The sequence below is a fragment of the Procambarus clarkii genome, chromosome 24 (genome assembly GCF_040958095.1).
Source record: "Procambarus clarkii isolate CNS0578487 chromosome 24, FALCON_Pclarkii_2.0, whole genome shotgun sequence".
Lineage (NCBI taxonomy): Eukaryota > Metazoa > Arthropoda > Malacostraca > Decapoda > Cambaridae > Procambarus > Procambarus clarkii.
In genome coordinates this window covers 20,053,297-20,073,350 of record NC_091173.1, presented here as the reverse complement: position 1 = coordinate 20,073,350, position 20,054 = coordinate 20,053,297, and the positions used below count along the sequence as shown (strand labels likewise).

General features: G+C 36.2%; 1 protein-coding gene across 3 annotated transcripts in view; it reads left to right on the top strand.

The window, feature by feature from the left end:
• The window catches only part of sev (receptor protein-tyrosine kinase sevenless), a 114,619-nt gene that overhangs the window by 77,558 nt on the left and 17,007 nt on the right, over positions 1–20,054 (top strand). For all 3 annotated transcript variants that reach the window (XM_045747734.2, XM_045747735.2, XM_069330698.1), the window contains 21 exons: positions 380–534; positions 1,936–2,054; positions 2,574–2,696; positions 2,832–3,135; positions 4,057–4,254; positions 5,591–5,740; positions 5,943–6,106; positions 6,666–6,799; positions 6,979–7,152; positions 8,323–8,523; positions 9,130–9,319; positions 9,639–9,782; positions 10,554–10,712; positions 11,750–12,099; positions 13,014–13,199; positions 13,843–14,112; positions 14,576–14,775; positions 16,031–16,126; positions 17,131–17,330; positions 18,123–18,299; positions 19,496–19,713. In XM_045747734.2, coding sequence (XP_045603690.1) covers positions 380–534; positions 1,936–2,054; positions 2,574–2,696; positions 2,832–3,135; positions 4,057–4,254; positions 5,591–5,740; positions 5,943–6,106; positions 6,666–6,799; positions 6,979–7,152; positions 8,323–8,523; positions 9,130–9,319; positions 9,639–9,782; positions 10,554–10,712; positions 11,750–12,099; positions 13,014–13,199; positions 13,843–14,112; positions 14,576–14,775; positions 16,031–16,126; positions 17,131–17,330; positions 18,123–18,299; positions 19,496–19,713 — 3,912 coding nt within the window. The remainder of the gene's footprint in view (positions 1–379; positions 535–1,935; positions 2,055–2,573; positions 2,697–2,831; positions 3,136–4,056; positions 4,255–5,590; positions 5,741–5,942; positions 6,107–6,665; positions 6,800–6,978; positions 7,153–8,322; positions 8,524–9,129; positions 9,320–9,638; positions 9,783–10,553; positions 10,713–11,749; positions 12,100–13,013; positions 13,200–13,842; positions 14,113–14,575; positions 14,776–16,030; positions 16,127–17,130; positions 17,331–18,122; positions 18,300–19,495; positions 19,714–20,054) is intronic.

Genomic DNA, 20,054 nt, shown 5'->3' with positions numbered 1-20,054 from the left:
TTTCGAGCACTTTACAGTAGTCTACATTTGAGTTCCCGAACCCATTACGTGTCTCTGTAACCCTTTCCACCACTGCCCACGGGATGGGTATGGGGTGCATAATAAATAAATGAAATAAAAAAATCTACAGGTGTAAGTTTAAAACCAGCTTTATATAATTTCCTTTTTTTTTTTTTTTTCCTCCTACATTCTTTGTACAGTATACTTAATGTAACTATACTCCCACATTTGCCACAATTTATTTAATTCTGCTGCATATACAAGCTACATTACATATTGGAGCACCATATCTTCATGCTTTACTTTGAAAGTCCTTTATGAAATGTACGTACTGTATTCATGAATTCCAGAAACTCATAATGAATTATCTTGTCCACAGGAGCTAAAAGCAGTGCCCCTTGACTGGTCCCGTGTAGAAGTAACGTGGGAGCCTCCCCTCTTCCCAGGCGGAGACCTCATCTCGTACACTTTGTATTCCAAAGATACTCAAAGACAGGAGATGAGGGCAAATATTAATGCCAACGAAGAACGAAGGTAAATATATTTTCAAATACTAGTACTGTATATACAGTAGTTCAAAAGCAAATACTGTAATTAAAAAAATTAAATTTTTTATTCAAGCATACAGATTTGTTAATGAAATCTTTAATTAGTTACATATAAAAAAAGTTCTAAAATAATTTTACTACATTATATCAACTAATTTTGTATTTGAAGGATTGACATCCTGTAAAAAGTGAAATGTGTGTTATATATCTGTGAAGTAATGTAATTTACCCAAGTGTAGTTACAGGACGAGAGCTATGCTCGTGGGGCCCCGTCTTCCCAGTACTCTCTCATATAATGTCTCATATAACGCTTTGAAACTACTGACGGTTTTTGCTTCCACAACTTTCTCACGTAACTTGTTCACACCATCTGTTTATAAAAGTGTATTTTCTAATACCGTACTGGTATTTTTGTTATTGAAGTTCCAGGTCTCGAGCATTCTTCTTTATAAATTTTGACGATTCCTGTTACTGTTTTGTAATTAGTGATCATATCCCCTCTCTTTTTTTTGCTTTGCTTTTTTCCATCTTTGGTATATTTAATACCTTTAACCTCTCCTCGTAGCCCTTGTCTTTCAGTTCCAGAAGCAATTTAGTTGCACGACTTCTCATCTTTTTCAGTTTGTTGTGCTTATCAATAAGATATGGGCACCATACAACTGCTGCATATTCCAACTTTGGTGTCACAAAGGCCGTGAACAGTTTCCTTAGTACTTCACCATCGATGTGTTTAAAAGCAGTTTTGAAAATGGGAAGCTTAGCATAGGCTTCTCGCACAATGTTCTTCATGTGCTCCTTAGGGGATAGTTTTCTATCTAGAACTACCCCTAGATAGAAACACATTAGGTACATTAAAGGTAATTTTTGTACCTAATTACAAAAATTAGGTACAGAAGAACCTAATTTTCTGAAACTCCCCACTTGCTGTGCAACTTTCAGTGATTGGAGGAGTCTGACTCCAAGGTTTGATGTGCATTGCTATGCCCCACATTCAAAGTCTTGCATTTTTCCATATTAAAAACCATTTGCCAGTCTTCTGACCATTTGTAGAGTTCATGTAAATCTCTCTCTGTAACACCTCTGTATTATCTGCAAATTTGATGATGTGGGTTTTCATATTCACATCTGTCATTGATGTGTATATGACAAAAAAGGGTTGACCCCCAAAATGGACCCCATGTGGTACCCCACTCGCCACATTTCTCCAGTCAGATTCATTTCTGGTTAGGATAGTCCTTTGCTTTCTATGTCTCAGCCATTGTTTTATCCATTCAAGTATTATACCATTTATTCCACATGCTTGTAATTTCCTTGCCAGTCTTTCATGTGGTACCTTATCATAAGTGTTAGCAAAGTCCATATATCATAATAATATCTTTCTCTTCAGGTACATCCTTGCTGAATTGTCTGCCAACACAACATATCTTCTTAACCTAACATCCACTAACCATCGAGGAGAAGGCCCTGCCGTAGTTGTCAAAGTGACAACTTATCCAAACTCTCCAGGTGCTTATTTATATATGTATACAATTGTCATGATTTTCTTAAGCAGTAAATATTTTTGATGCTACTTTTATCAACTTCAAAATCAAATTTATTCTATATATATTTATGTACTCTCAAACTCATTGTACCTTCTTGTATATATATAAATAAATAAGTATATGCAGTATAAACTTAAATATATATGACAGTGTCTGACCACAAAGAAGAGTAAGACAGAAGATTCCTCAAGTACTTTCGTATTAATCAATACATCTTCTGAAGGATGTATTAATTATTATGAAATCCTTCTGGAGATGTATTGATTAATACAAAAGTACTTAAAGAATCTCATTCCCATCTCATTATTCTCCTTGGTCCGACATTGTCACATTATTCATGGCATGTTTATTGTTTATTAACAGTTAACTGCATTATTATAAACAATATTGCAGTTTATTGTTACTTTGTTAATTGGGTACACCAGGTTCATGTAAAACTGGACAATCAGTAAGTTTTAAAACAGTCTGGTTTTTTTTTCAGCTGTTGATGATGGTCAAGGCTATTTGCTTCTAACATCAGGCCCGAGTCTCTTAAAACTAGGCCTTGACATAGCAGATACTCCAACACTCATTTGTAACACTTCTGGAGGACATAACATTATAGGTATGTATGACCTGCTCTTTGAATTTCTATTTACCATAAATTTCACAGGCTTTACTTGCAAAGAACATATTTGTTATAGCTTCCAGTAACTTTCACCAAAAGTATGATAACTGGTAATTGGGGTTTTCTTTTCAGGAATGGCTGCACATATCCCTTTAGGTATAATATACATCAGCGACACAAGTGGGTCTATTTATCAGATGAGAATTTCTCCTGTTCAACAGAGAATACTTCTGACACAGAGCCAAATTCATGGTTACCCATTAAGTCTTTCTGTTGATTGGCTATATGGTTATCTCTACTACATTGTCCACCTTGAGCCCCCAGGGGATCATACGTGGCAACTTTGGCGCTGTGATTTGATGGGTAAAAATCCTGTCTTAATATATGGAGGACTTCACTATGAAGCAAAATATCTCCAGGTTGATCCATATAATGGGTAAGTTGATAGAACATGTTTCTGCTGCTACAGTTGATTGGAAATGATAATCTTTATTTATTTATTTATTTATGCATATACAAGAATGTACATAAGGAATGTGAGGATACAAATATGGTAATTACAGTCTTGTAAAGCCACTAGCACGCGCAGCGTTTCGGGCAGACAATCATTGTATCTTGTATTATTGTATCTTGTACAATAAATTTCAAGTGATATTGCAAAGCAGTAAAATATATAAAACCCATCATATATCTACATTTCTGTTGCTTGTTAAGTATGGGTTATCGGTCAACATTCTAGCAAGGGTAGGAACACCTGTAGGATGGGCATCCCATACCCATATGGTATGACTTTGGTACCAACTAGTATGCAAATAATGGCTCAAAATTGGAAGGAAGGTGGTAACCAAGGTGCTGGGAAAGAAGAAGGTTGCAGAGATTCTGGAGAGGGAGGAAGTGGATGCATGGGTTCTGGAGAGGAAGGGAGAGAGTTGCAGATGTTTTGGAGAGGGAAAGGGATGCAGAGGTTCTGGAGGAGGGGGGGTATATGGTCGAGATACTGGTGGAGGGGAATATATGGCCAAGGTACTGGAGAGGAAGGTGGTAGCCAGTGCGCAGGGGAAGGAGAGGAATTCAGAAGTTCTGGAGAGTGACTAGATAGGTTTGAAGTAAAGCCAAAGTGGAGTGGAGTAAGTTGTCCAGTGCGAGAAAAGGAGATGTTTATCCAGTACAGTACTGTAGATATTTTATAATATTTTATTAATATGCACTGAATTTATTGTACAAGATTATCAAATTACTAATACAGTACTCTATTCATATGTATAATTTCATTCAAATTAATAGTATTTTGTGTGTATACTTTCATTCAAATTAATATTTTATGTAGGTTTCTTTATTAATTTGAATTTTTTGGTAGATACATATGGTGGATCTCTGAGGACCTTGACAAAGGATTACACCGCCTAAATTTGAATGATGAATTTGTGGAAGGGGAGGAGCCTATGGTTGTTCTGCGTTCATCTGATTTGGCAGGACTTGTTCTCGATCCTCCAAATTTTCAGGTTCTCATAGCAGATCGTAAAAACAACACAATGCTGGCAGTCTCTCTTGATGGGTATGTTTTGACTACAGTGTTTAAATCTTGTATGAGCATTCAATGTAATTTGATATTATCCAGTATTGCATTTTGTTAAATTGAAGGAAATTAGTTATCTTGTGTTGCAATGTACAGTATAGTATATACAGTGGTACCTCGGGTTACGAATGTCCCTGTTTACAAACTTTTCGGGTTACGAACGTCCCTGTTTACAAACTTTTCGGGTTGCGATCCCGATTTGTTCGGAAAATTTGAATCGGGATACGAACTTTGCATCAGGATAAGAGTTTGTTGGTACTCATACTGCTGACCTAGCGAGTGGTGGCAGGGCGATCGTGTCTCAGCTTACTAGTGCCTCATGCCCAGTGACTATCCCGCCTGAATTCTTCACAAGAATTTACAGTATTTGGTCATTTGAGCATAAAAGTTATTATATATCTCACCATGGGTCCCAAGAAAGCCAGTGCAGGTAAGGTTCAAGGCAAGAAATCACATGAGAATGACCATAGAGGAAAAACAAGAGATCATTCGTAAGCATGAAAATGGTACTTGTATTGTTGATCTAGCTAGGCAGTACAACAAATCTTCAGGGGAGGAAGAGAAGGCAGTAGAGAATGTCCCTTCCTTATTAATTAAGAAAATGTGTGCAGTATGGGAAGGACTGCAAAGTTTTGCGGAAAAGAATCACCCAGATAAAGCTGTAGTAGGCCGTTGCATTGATCTTTGTGATGTGATGCCTCACTACAGACAAGTGTTGCAAAGAAGGGAAAAAAATCTTCAATGGAACGTTTCCTTGTAAGAAAAGTAAGAAAATCAAGCAGTGAGCCACAACCAGGACCTAGTGGTATGCAGGCAAAACGTGCCAGTGTGTGCACTCCAGAGAAATCTTCACTGCCTGATGTTATAATGGAAGGGGACTCCCCTTCCAAACAGTAACACCTCTCCTCCTCCTCCCTCCTCACCGTCTTCCATACGCCAACAGAAGTCATCAACAAGGGTAAGTAATAACTTGAACATACTTTTGTAGTGAAGATTTGGGTGACTTAGGTATTAAATTTACTTTGAAGTGAAGTTTTTGGAGAGTCAGGAACGGATTAATTCATTTCCCATTATTTCTTATGGGGAAATTTGCTTCGGTGTACGAGTTTTCGGGTTACGAACCATCTCCAGGAATGGATTAAATTCTTAAACTGAGGTACCCCTGTATGTCCAGTACTTCACAGGCTTGTGTGAAGCGTGCCAGATGATTTGATTTACTATATGATATACTATATTTACTATATGATTTGTATGTGACATTTCCTTAATGACTCTCATAGGCTTTAATCTTTCATGTCACATTTGGAATTTTCAGGACTTCAGTGACTAATTTAAGGAACAATACACAGCAAGCATTCTTTAAGCATCTTTGCTCTGTGGTGCACCTTAACAGTCGCTTCATCTGGACAGATGGCGGGGAGGTCTGGACTGAAGAGTTAAACGGGGAAACATTTTATCACATCAGGTACATTTAATATCCTTCCAAATACAGTGCAGTATAATATTATTATTCAATTACTTTTAATGTACAGATCTTGTCTTCAGTACCAGAATAATTTGCTGGCATGTAGCATATACTGTACATATTGCATCATCATACCAGTATTTGAATATAAACAGGAATGGATGAATTACTTTGAGTTTATTTACAGTAATGTTATTTGCAGCTATCTTGATGTGAGTAAATTTAACTTTGGGACCTTGGTGGCTGTACATGCTTCCACACAGCCAGTTCCTGTTCCACTCAATCCTCCTAGTGAGCTTCAAGCCGTGTTCACCCGAAAGTCGGCTTCTCTTACATGGAACGCACCGACACTGCCTGCACTCATGGGTATTCACCACTGCTTGCTTGCATTCTATTTTAATAGCAAATTAATTTAATAATTTAGAAATCAGTGGACAAATATAGGTTAAAAAATGTTTTACTAATAAATAATGCAGTATGGTATAGCAGGTGCGCAAATGCAAAAGTGCGTGCAAAATGCGCCAGCCATTTTGTAACTCAGACATGCTAATCCCCAGAGGAATGCGCAATGTTGAGGTCAGGTCCCTACACAAGACTTCTGGAACCTTCTGGATAATTCTTACAACAAATCTAGTTTGTTACAGCTTCATGACCATGTACTGTGTATGGTATTTCTTTTTAAGATTATTTTAAGGTATTTGTAGTTATAAATCAAACTCCACTGTATAAATATTAAAATATTTTGTTACTTTTATTTATTAGCGAATATTATTATTTTTATTTATTTATTTTTTTGTTTTGTTTATCTTCGCTTGAACAATAATCTCGTGAAGTCTGTGCAGGTGATAGTCAGCATATATAATACTGTATTGGAAATAGCATGTATAATATGTGCCTTGCTAATACATGGTTATTCATTCCTCAGGTTCTGGTGCTTGGCAAAAGTGGCTGTATGAAATGCACATCCAGGAAGGACAAAAAATCATTTATCGTAAAAATATATGCGACACGTCACATCAAGCCACTAACCTCAGACCTGGAACATTTTACATAATCAAGGTATGTTTTATACAAATGCTATTTATGCAAAATACTGTACATAGTATCAGATTTCTTCAACTACATTGTAGGCCTCAATCCAATTCTTGCTTTCCAGATTTGCACAACTTAAGGGGTTACTGTATTGTAAGTTTTGTATCTTCATTACTCTAGATATTTATGGACTGTCAAATTCACAGGTGCGAGCATACTCTATTGGAGGAAATGGTCCCTGGAGCCATGAATTCCGAGGACGAACTCTTGATGATACAGATTTGGCTCCAAAGTTAATTTGGGCAATTGATAAAAAGATTATTTTTACGAATCTGGCTGGAAGTGAAAGCTCCGTTTTGATTTCACAGGAAACACTGAAGGTAAGGATACATACAACTACTGTATTGTATTATTGGAGAAATGTAGTCAATTGTATATAATATTCAGAAATATTTTTGCTATCATGATTATACAGTGGATTTACTCCTATATTTACATGACAGCCATTTTTATTAGGATAAAGATATTCATAAAATTAACTCTGCTTTAGTAGGTCATTCTTCCCTGCTAAACTGGCACTCCTTGATATTTTCTGGGATCCCTTCAGAACTCCATTCTTCATTGGCAATCCTTGGTGGAGGAATCCCTTACCTCAGATATTTGTCTTTCATTGACATGCACTTTCTTTTATCTAGTGTACTCATCAGTATAATAATAATTTTATTTGTAAAATGAATATAGGAACTTGCTACAGTGATTAATTAGCTAGTACAAAAATTATATATTACCTAATGCTACTAATAATTCATTACTTCAGAAGCCTTAATGATATCAGCCCAGTTATCCTGTTCACAGAGTAGTCAATCCTGAGGCACAAAGATATGTTCTCATATCATCACTTTAATTATAAACTGCACATATATTTTACATCCTTTAATATTTTTGTACAAAAATCTATAATTATCCATAAAATTAACAATGTACATTGATTTGATTGTATTGTAGATACCATATATGAAATTTGGTGATGTATATTCAACATTCCACTTCTATGCGTTGGTCTCAATAGGTTAGGTTGGTTGTTTGGGGGTTTACATGTTTCGGGATTGGCAAAACAGTTGCATTTTTTAGAACAGAATTATTTTCCAGAGAGAACAAGAGAGATAAAGAGAACAGACATAAGATATGGTTAATGAACAAGTGTAATGTTGTAAACTTTACTGTCTCTCTAACTTTTGTCTCCTCCACTGGTCACCTTATTTCTCAAGGTTAATGCTTCCCCACTCCACAAAACTAAGTGAATTTATTTTATTTATATTCAAGAAGGTATAATATTAAGTTATTTCAGGTTTTGGGTTTTAAGTGCTATGTGCTTGCAAAGCACATAGCATTTCATCAATTCAGAAGCACATTTAACATAAAGTTTTGATTATGATCAAGACGTAATTCATTGATTACAATACAATACCTAAAATGAATACAAATTTGTAAAGATACCTATTAGTATCTTTGACTACTACTATTTTTGACTACTGTCCTTTCTTTTACAGACAAAGTTAGATGATGGGAAAATTGCAGACCTTGCGTTTTTTCATGATTCTTTGGTAATGGCAGTGAGTAACCGGAGTGTTTTTGTCATGAATATCACCACATCTACCTTCAATGAGCTGCCCAATACTCATGGTGTTCTCTCAGTGTCTGTTGACTGGCTTACTCAACGACTCTTCTGGGCCAACCCTCACAGACAGATGGTAAGACTTGATAGTAAACCAAGCAAACAGATGGTATTGTTTGATAGTAACCCTCGGACATATGGTAAAGCTTGATAGTAACTTTCTGACATGATAAAGCTTAGTATTATATTAATATTTTTATATTAAGATTCTCCAGTAATTTTTTTAGTTTAAATTTTTTAATAATATTCATTGCACAGTATATTTAGGCATATATATTCTTATCATATGCTAATCTAGTTTAAGAATGGTGAAAAAATTTGTTTTCACATAAAATTATGTATTCTTATTGTATTTGTACAGAATTAAAAGTCCTATACTGTAATTAAAATCCTATAATTTGAAAGTTATCTTTAATATATTTATTTTTAATAATGTTGCAAGTTCACAATTGCTCTTGACCTGATATATTGTCTTAAAGGATTTTTTTATAGTACTTACATCTGAGGATTTATTTAGAGTACAGTACAGTAATTACTACTGTTTGTGATTGGGGGAATGGACTTGTGAATATGTGTGTGTACAGGTTTATATACAAAATTTGATGCTCTTTGGGAATGCTTTTTGATTGTGTGATTTATTGGACCAATATATATAACCTTATAAACACTTATTTTTAAACAGATTGGTTGGACAAATCTTAACGGGTCATCTCAAGGTCCTTTAAATGTGGTGACGGCTGCCAGGGAGGTGCGTGTAGATGCCCTGCGTGGCCGTCTTTTCTGGACAACACCTCACGCATTGTTAATGTCGACACTTGCTGGTCGTAATGTAACAACCGTCCACCAGGAAGGAATCTTTAGTGGAAAGCAAGGTACTCTTATACTAATTTATATTTGACATTATGATGAGGCCATCAGTTAACCTGCCATTTGCCAGTGAATCATGTGATTACTGCTTGAAAGTACATTTGGCTAATAAATATGCTGCTTTAGATACCATTATATGATTTGTTCTGAATTAGGCATAGATATCCATTCATGTTATTATAAAATTGTAGTAAACAGTATGTTACATCTATATAATTTCTGACACTAATATGTGTTCAAAATCATGAGTGGCAAAATATACTAAAATGCATTAATAAATGGGCTGTCTTGCATATACATTTCTATTTTTTTATTTTTCTGCAGTTTATGGCCTGACTGTAGATTCACAAGGTTCCCGCATCTGGTGGATTGTGCGTGATGCAGATGGCTGCCGCTTATTTGGTGCATTAGTTGGAGATACACTGAGGAAATTTCCATCAAAACTTCTTCCAAACACTGTTGAAGTTGGTATGTATGTTCTATTTTCATGTAGTGTAAATAGTTTCACCAAATGGAAATAATGGTGATATATGCATTGTTGTTTGTGCCCCTAGAGTTATCCACTCTGAGGAGTGACCTGTATAACAAAGTGTTTAGCACAGTCGGATAACAACTGATTGAACCAGAGCTTAGTTCCTGGACATCATGAGAAGTTTGGGCACATTTCCTTACACCTAATAACTCTGTTTGCCTAGAGTATATAGATACTGTTTTATGTTTTGTATTTATATATACAAGAGTTCTTACATTCTTGTAAAGCCACTAGCATGAATAGCATTTCAAGCAGGTCCTTAATCTTAATTTTCCCTGGAATATGACTCGCTAAATCGTTTAATGACCCATTCACTGCTGGGTGAACAGAAATGTATAATTAAGGATTGGTGCCTAGTCAATCTTTTCCCGACCAGGATACAAACCCGGGCAAAATTGCTCATAAAGTGTGGAGCGAGTGTTACTGCTGCTCCATGGAAACTGGTAAAGTATGGAGTATGACTACCGGGTCAGGGTTATGGAGTCACTTAAACTGGGAGTTAAGTGATTGTTGTAGGTAACTGGGAGTTAAGTGATTGTTGTGGGTTGGATCCTGGCTAAGGTCAGTCAATGGGCTAGGGGGGGACCTTGATCAGCCTTACTAGCATCCTTTTCCACACAATTTAGTGAATTTGCCTTAGGGAGCACCCAAGTGTCTTCCTGAGAATTTTTTTTTTCATATTCACTCAAAGCCTGATAATTTTGCAGGTCCAATGTGGTATGTGAGTGAACGGCTGCTGTGGCTGGGAGATGACGGCGATGTGGTTGTGTCAGACACCAACCTCAACAACTCGGCTGCTCTTCACACTTCCAATTTAGGAGTTTCTCACTTTATTGTGATGCTTCCGAACCTCCATCCTGTTCCAGGTAATTCAGTTTCTTGATTCTGAAATTTCCTTTATTTACAAATCCTTCTCTTGCCTTGGATACCCTTTACATTTTATCAACTGTGCCTATTCTGAAGCTAAACTAAATTTCTTTCATCCCGAACCTGTTTCCAACACTAGTACCACTGTGCTCTGCCTTGCCTTCATATCTGAAGTAAAAAATCTCATAAATACCCTTCATCTTCTTGATATACAGCTCGCCTCTCGACAAACTAACACTCCTTGTAGTAATTTGGTTCACACTGCTCCTCCTGCTTCTAATGTTGCTGGTGTTTACTCTATTTCTTGTTTGTGTTGTCCTCTCTAATAATTTTGTGAAACTGGCAATATACTAAATGACAGACTTAAGGAACACAAAAGAAGTGTTAAGTCTGCAGACACAAACAATGCTCTCTTCTGTTATGTTAGGGACTCAAATCATCCTATTGATTGGTCTTCTTCTAAAATAATCTTTCCTGCCTCTACTCTTCACAGACACCGCCTTGTGAATCAGCTCTGATACACAACGTACTAAACATGAACCTTAATCCTGGCTTTGTTGAATACAGTTTCTCCTGCAGGGGTTTGGTTTCTGCTGCTTCAGAGGCAGTTGAGCTTGTTGCATGCTCCATTCTCCTGGGGAAATTTTCATGATTTTCACCTCCCGTCTCGTGTCGGAAAGCCGTGCTGGCCTCACCTTTGGACTCGGCGTGGGCCTTGGCTCTTCCTTCAGCTCCCCTTTTTGGTCAGCTGTGGTAGTTGCTGCCGGCCTGTTGTAGCAACAGCAACATTATTTAGTTATTATGTCATACAATATTGGGGATTATAGTTTTATAATGTTAGAATAATAAAAATGCTATTTGAATTTAATGATGCATCAAGTAAATACATCTTTATTTTCCTTTATAATTCCTCACGGGTCATATATATTGAATTAGCCTATGTAGAAGCTTCTAATTGAGAAGAACAGAATCTCAATAGATTTAATTATTTTTAAACTACACTGCTGTTAGTCTAATGGTTTCAAATTACTTTCAGATGGTGTTAAGATGCCAGTTGTGATACCTGAACAAATAGATGCAAAGTCTCTCTTAGTGAAAGGCACATGGACAAACTTTTCACTTGTGTGGAAGCCTATCACAAATGTAAATTATGGCAGCCTTATGTATGAGGTCATCATTGACAATGGTAACATAAAGCAGGCATTCCTCACTAATGAAACTACTATTGTGTATGAAGAAATACTACCCCCATATTCAACTCTCAAGGTATCTATAAGAGGCATTACAAACTGGAATTCAGGGGCCAGACTTTTGAAAACTCTTAGAACACCAGCACACTTACCGGAAGCACCTCAAGATCTGAGAACATTTGTTCACAAGATTCAGGTATGTACTGTACTATACAAATGAAAAATGCAATTGAAACATTGTACATGAGACTCCATTGTCAAGACATATTTATTAAAGTAATCTGCACATGAGACTTTTTCTGAGCTATAACACTTGGTGCTCACTACTGTAAATATCTATATCAGTAACAATTTACATGTATAATCAGGTACAGCAACATTCTAGGCACAGGTTCTACAGGAAACTTTTCATATATCCCTGCAGCATCATTATAGGGACTGAAGAATCACTGAAGATAAACCCAAACCAGCCTGTAATGACTGCAAGCAGTAAATTAATTTTTGACAAAGTTCTTTCTGAAATCCTCACTTGGTATCACCAGTGACCATTGAGTAATGGCCCAACTGTTCGTCTAGTTGCCTGGTTGAGCCAACCAGCCACTACCTGGCATCAGCAGTACTTCTATCCTTGGGTCACAGGGGGTCTTGGTGCCTGGTGACCCCCCTCGGGGACTCAATTGGTCTTGGGTACATGGTTCACCCAAGTAGGTGAATGAGTAGTTTGAGCCCTAAGGTGACAGTCACTTATGATAACAAGTAAGGGTTTCATTAGGGATTTAGTCTTTACAAACCTAATCCTGGTGATCATTATGGGCTGGATTGAGTTTATCTGTGGTGACTTCCCAGCAACCTTTAATGATCATGCTGGGATGGATGTGGTGCTAATTCCTAGGGTGATGTCCTACCTGACTATGTAGCCTGACTGATACAATGAATTCTTACCATAGGGAACAACTGAGTACAGTACATAGAAGAGTGTTTTCATATAGAGCCGAAATTGTATTTATATATTGTTGGTAGTATATTAATGGGGTCAATGCAATTTACTACTTTGTGGGGAAAAAAGAAGGTATATATTTGGATAATAAATGTTTTATGTTTATTTGACAGGATTCAAATGCCATGATCAACCTGCGTTGGTCTCCTCCTGACAAACCAAATGGTGAGATAATTAATTATGAAATAATTTACTGCACCATAAATGACGAAGAGAAGTGCATAAGTAAAATGGTGAATGGCACGATGAACCAATTAACAGTTGAAAATCTGAATGCTGATCAAGTATATGGGTTCAAGGTAAGAACAATTTCCTACTATTAGCTCATTAATCTTGAAAATTAAATTAATAGTACAGTAGTACAGCTGGCCTCATTTTCTACTCACAATCTGGGATCCTGGGTTCAGTTCTCGGGCAGGACAGATGGTTAGGCATGTTTCCTTTCACCTAGGGCCTCTGCTCATCTTGCAGTAAATAAATAGAGTTAGGTAATTGTTGGTGGGTTGCATCTTGGAGAGGGTCAGTAGTTCGACCTTGGGGACCTTCATACAAGCCTAACTTATGAATATCCTCAACGTCTTGTCCCAGACAAAAAAATTATTATATAAGTACTGTATTTTACTTATGTACTAGAGAGTTTCACTATTAAACAGTAATATAGTGAAAGGCATTTTGCTTTGCTTCCAAATATTATATTGTCTACATATCCAATAAAGAGCTGTATCCTTTAAATCATTTTAGTAAAGTAGTAACAAAAATCAGTATAGACTCGTGAAATCCTAAAGGATTTAAATAATTAATATGCAGATCATCTGATTAGATTTTTATTATCTTAACCTCATTGGTTAGTATACATACTCATATAGGTAATCATGTTTTAACAAAAATTCTTGGTTTATTAATATTGTGAGAGTGTGTTTTGAGAGTGCACAATAATTTTAGGTTGCTGCAGTCACCGAGATGGGAAAAGGGTCGTACAGCCATGAAGTAACAGGGTCTCTGCAGCAGCATGTGCCGACTCCATCTCTCCTTGTGGTCAGCGACAGATCCCTTATTAAGCTCGATGCAGATCTTCAAGAGGAAGCGGAAGTATTAAGTGAGAATTCCAGAGTTCAGTGGGCAACACCTTTACTGAAGAATTCCTCTTTTGCTTGGATGGATGTGAATTCAGATATATATTTAACTGATATGAAGACAAACTTTACTGAAAAGGTACGTAGGTTGTGGAATGTTTTTTACCATCTGTATCTTATTTATTTAGGTCATGTTCAGTATTTGGAAGTCTTAAAGTGCATGCAGGTATTCATTACAATCCATAATTAAAAGTAGTTTGCAATAACATGATATAATTGAATAAAGTATAGTAAGTTTTTCATAAAATATTCTAAAATTAGTAATTCATAGTACATTAAAGCCTTGAAAATCCAGAGTGTAGTAATTTAAACATCCCCCCCCCCCCAATAATTATTTTTGGTTAAAAAAAGGCACCATAATAGAGCTTCTGCACCTTTATCCACTCTCCTGGTTCAATTAAATAATCTGGTCCCAATTACTCCAATATTTTTATGTTTCATATTTAAATTCTTTATTACAGAAATTCTAACATTTTTAGATTCTGAAATAAATATCGAATTTAATGCATAAATAATATATTTTACCGGTATTTACATTTTAGCTTCTGCGCCTCAGTGGTCGAGGTGTTGGCTTAGCGGTAGACTGGATCGGTGAAGTGATTGTATGGGCTGAAGCTCCACCTGAGGGATCAAGTGAAATCAAAATTCAAACTTTAATTATTGGACAGAAAAGTGGAAAGTTTGTTACGTCAATGAATATAACTGGGCACATCAAGAAATTCTTGCTGTCCCCATTAACCAGGTTAGATGTTTTACTTTTGTTTGCTCTGGCTTGGTGACTTCTTTTCATAATTACTTATATACATTCCTTTGCTCATTCTAAAAGGTTCACTCTGAAAATATTAGTACCTCAGGCATTGTATCATTGTCCTGGGATGAACTCTACAAATGGCACATTGAATTTAGGTGCTTAAGACAAAAACAGCCAAGACGTGACAAGGATTTAAAAACTGCAAGAGGCAGAAATTACTAGATTATACTTACGGTGAGGTGGAAGAGAATACACACTCGGCAACAGAATTTTTGTCTTCTCATGGAGGAAGACTTCAACAATATTTGGTAAATCTGTATAATTTTCTGGTGTACCCCCACTTGGATTATTGTATCCATGCATGGAGACCTCATTTTCCGAAGAACATAGCTGCTTTGGAGAAAATACAACACCAGGGCGACAAAAATCATTCCTGAACTAAGTCAACTCTTGTATCAGGAACGATTGAGGCCTCAGGGCTAACAACATTGCAAAGTAGCCATGACAGGCCGGATCTCATCGAACCTTTAAAATACTGAACAATGTGGATGATGTTGTTCTAGACAATTTCTTCAAAAGTTCAGATGTAACAAAAAAGGAGAAATGGTTTCAAGCTTAACAAGCCACAATGCAGAACTGAAAACAGGAGATGCTTTTTCTCCCACATTTATAAATCCATGGAACTGCCAACCTGCCGAAGCCGTAAACACCAAAACTCTGCTGAACTTTAAAATTCAGCTTAGAAAAATCATCATGACAAATGGGGCCTTGCCACTCTTTCCTCAGACTACCCATTGCAGAAGATGGTAGCAGATTTGATTCAGCTAGATGAACTTATATATGTATGTATGACCTGTGCTGACTGACACTGAAAAGAGGTATCACATTTCCAAAACTTCACCCTTGGTTGCTTTATACTCACTTTTATGTTTTTGTAGTTCGAGCTTCAGCTCCTAAGCCCAGAAGCTGAGGAGGCTATTTTACCAGATTGGGTTTCCCTAAAGAAATCTCGTAACTTTCTTATATGGGCTCATAATCATTCTCCCAAATCATGCAGATATAAAAAATTGTCACCTTTAATTTACACACTTTTATGCATGTATAATATGATCCAGCGGTGATCTATTGTGGTTTTCCCTTTGTTTTCTCATGCATGTACTGCTGTGTTCCATTTATTTGTTTAATATGCTTAGATTTGCCAAAATGTAAATTTCTTGCGTTAATATATTTATTTTTTCATTCTTAGTCAATTACTGGTGCTTCATGAAGGTCATAGAGGTCTCCAGCTGCTGAATACAAGTCTCTCTGCTAACACACTACAAAACTTTTTCAGGGAAGAGAGGTGAGGGATCTATTCCTTTGGTGTTCACATGTTAAGCAGCATTTTTACAGACTGTGTATATGATGGATGAAAAAATATAATATAGTCAGCATATAGTCTTTTATTAGTGTAAAGTTTAGTAGGTTTAATGTAATAACCTAGTTATCATAAAGTTAATAATGATATGGAAGATAAATGCTCTACTCTTTGAAGGAATGATTTTTTTAAATGTTGACCAAACCATACACTGGAAAGTGAAGAAACAATAACGTTTCAGGCCGTCGTGGATCATTATCAAGTCGATTGTGATAATGATCCAAGATGAACCGAAATGTAGTCGTCTCTTCACTTTCTAATGTGTGGTTTGGTCAACATTTTTCAGCCACGTCATTGTGACAACTCGTCTGCATTTTTTAAAATGTTTACCAGTAATACTGTATATTCACAAGGTTACATACTATGCCCATCACTGTTAATGCCCACTCCCAGGTTTATATAGTAATGCATTCCCAAACATCTTAATGGAAAGCAATTTGTATAGATGTTTCTTAAGGAGTGCATAGGTGTTTGTTAAGTTTGTAAGTAGAACAGGATGTGTTTGAGGCCACACCAATTTTCAGAATTGAAGGTAATGTGATCTGAAGATGACCATTCTCAAAACACTTTGTCAGCCGAGCAAAACTCTTGCGTTGAAAGATATCAATATCAATGATGTAGGTTACACAGAGTAAGATTCCAGAATGAATACCTGTACTTGAATTACTCTGTAAAATTTTATTTTAGTCAGATTCCAGTTTATTTAGTGGTACTAGTCTGTTTCATTGTTATTTCAAGAAATTGTAGGAAGTTTATTTGGAAAGATTTTCATCAATCTTTTTGGTGATTGATGAAATTGTGAACTGAAAAATAATTGACATTTATGATTTGATTACCTGACATTTGACTGTAGCAAATATTTACTGTCATGTGAAAATAGTTTTGTTATATGTATATAAATCTCTTCATATGTCTTCCAAAACTTTCAGGAGTTCTGAGTGTAATTGTATGACAACTCCAACTCTGGGTGGTGCCATTGCATTGGATGCTTCAAACATATCAGATGTCTCTTTATACTTCGTTGCATCTGAGCAAACTCCAGACGTTCTCAGAGCTTCAACTGTTTATAAAGCTGATCTTTCTGGATGTTCTTGTGAAGCCATTTTTGTACCAGAAGAATATGGATATGGTAAGGCTGTAAAAGGTTATTTTATTTACTTAATTTATTGGAGCATAAACAAATGTCGAATTGAATGTAGTACTGAATAGCCTCTAAAACCCAGACTATATCATTCTAAACCTGATCTGGATTCACAAATAATTCAGCTTTCTGAATATATGGCCCTTTTTATATTTATCACCAAATGTTTTGGAAATTTCTTATAATAAATGGTAGAACATATCCTTCCATATTGTATATAACACACAAATAATATATAAATAATATATACTGTAGGCAATAATTTGTTATGTAAAAATACATACTTAGTTTTTGGCAGTCACTCTTGAACAAACCTAATTGGTCCACACTCCATTTTGTAGCCCTTGGCCTAGGCTACATCTTGCCCATATATTGGTCGATATGTATCATAGATTCCAAGCATGATGTAATGAAATTATTTGTCTTGGATATTGATTTATTCCCCTCCTTCCCCTCCAAATAATGTAAATTAAGATTTCTTTTTATTAAACCTTTAGGAGAGTCTAAGAAGAAATTTATAAGCATTAATTACAAAGAGCTAGGAAGCGGGGGCCCAGATAGCTAAATTTCTTCTCATAGACATTAATAGGCAAGCATTGACAGGCTCTAAAAACTAGAAAACTTCAGAAATGTGGAAATTGCTTGGTTCCATTTTTATATGCTCACTTGTAATTTATTCATGTCTTTGTTTTGTTTGCTTTATCAATATTGGTAATGATTTATGAAAGATTTTGTATCTAATAAGATATTTTATTTACAAATATTTATTCCCCCTCTCAGGTACATGTAATGAAATAGCAGTTGACTATGGCCATTTATACTGTTATACAGCAAGTAACCAAACCCTCCTGTGGCTGCCTAAGAAGGGTATAACATTAACGGAAGATTTGCACTCTCAGCCACTACACAATGCAACATCTCTTATTCCAGTTGACCTTGCCACACAACCTATGCCAGGTACAGAAATTTTAAATATTATCGTCACTAATTGACAGTTGATAGCGTGAAAGTTAGTCAGTGGTTGAAGCGGTGTATGGGATTGATATGCCAAGTATATTTGACACATTTGTTTTAAAAATGTTGGTGATCATGTGGTACATTCTTGCAAAGCCACTGACATGCATAGCATTTTGGGAAAAGTGAGAGAGGTACAGCCTTTGACATGATTGGGAAGGTCATTCCACATTCTGGGTCCCTTGATTTGTAGAGCATTTCTAGTTTGATTAAATCGTACTCTTGGAATATCAAATAGGTATTTGTTTCTGGTGTGGTGCCCTTGGGTTCTGTTGCACCCTTCTAAGAAGTTTTTAAGGTCAGGATTGACATTACAGTTCAGCATTTTATATATGTATAATACACATGAGAGAATGTGCAGTGACTTAATATCTAGCATATTCAGAGATTTGAGTAGGGGTACCGAGTGATGTCTGGGGCCCAGAGTTGGATATTGTTCTAATAGCAGCTTTGTGTTGGGTAATTAGAGGACGTAAATGATTTTGGGTAGTAGAACCCCAAGCACAGATACCATAGTTGAGATAAGGATAGATGAGAGAGTAATAGAGCGTCACCAGGGCAGGGCGAGGTACATAATATCTGATCTTAGAAAGAATGCCAACAGTTTTAGTAACTTTTTTTTTTTGCTATATTTAGAATGTGTCCCCCTGGAGATTCAGCTTATTATCGATGAGGACACCAAGGAATTTACCATCAACTTTACTACTGATTTGTATATTGTTTATTCTTAAATTAATTTCATTTGAGGATTTATTACCAAACAAAATATAGAAGGTTTTGTCAATGTTAATTGACAATTGTTAATCAATTAATAATAACAGAAGCTAGAGCTTATATTCCAGTCATTACATTCTAACTCCAAGGTCCTTTTCTTCTTCAGTCTGCTACATGATAGTGTTATTGATGTGATAGTTCATAAACCGTCAAATCTTTAAACAATCCTGTGGTGCAGTGGTATTTGTATCCAAGAAGGTACAATGTATTAAGTGTTATTATTACAGGCTTTGGTGATTAATTGTTACATTCTTGCAAAGAAACTAACCTACATAATGTTTAATTTATATTTTGGATAATATTAAGTTAGTTTTTCTTCCTGTTCCTACCCTTATTGATAAATTTCAACTCTTGTACATTTACAGAACCAGAGTGTCTTGTACCGTCTAATTACTCAGAAGCACCCACATTGGCTGGTAGTAGAGAGACCACTATTGCCATTAAGCTAGTGGCTCCAGAATCTAAGGAAAATGAGTGCAGATCAATAACATCACCTCCTGTTACTTACATCTTGTATTATGCTCCTGTGTCACACAATGAATCAATCTCCTGCTCCACTGATATAACACACTGTCACCATGTGGTAAGCTACTATGTAATAATGTTAACAAAAAATGTTGTAGTCACATTGTTTATAATTAATAATAATTCATTGTGTCAGGGGACAGGAAGCCAGTGTGTATTCATATACGTTTTGGCTTTTATCGAACCCCCACCTCCCCAGGGAATTACTGACCCCGCTCAGGATGCAACACCATAACAAGCTGATTAACTCTTAAGTACCTACTTTCTGCTAGGTGAAAGGAAATGTGCCCAACCATTTCTGTCCCGCCCGGGATTCGAACCCGGAATTCTCAATTGTGCGTTGAGAATGAACCTGACTGTACTACCGGGACCGTATACCTGAGGGCCACCGTCTTTAGT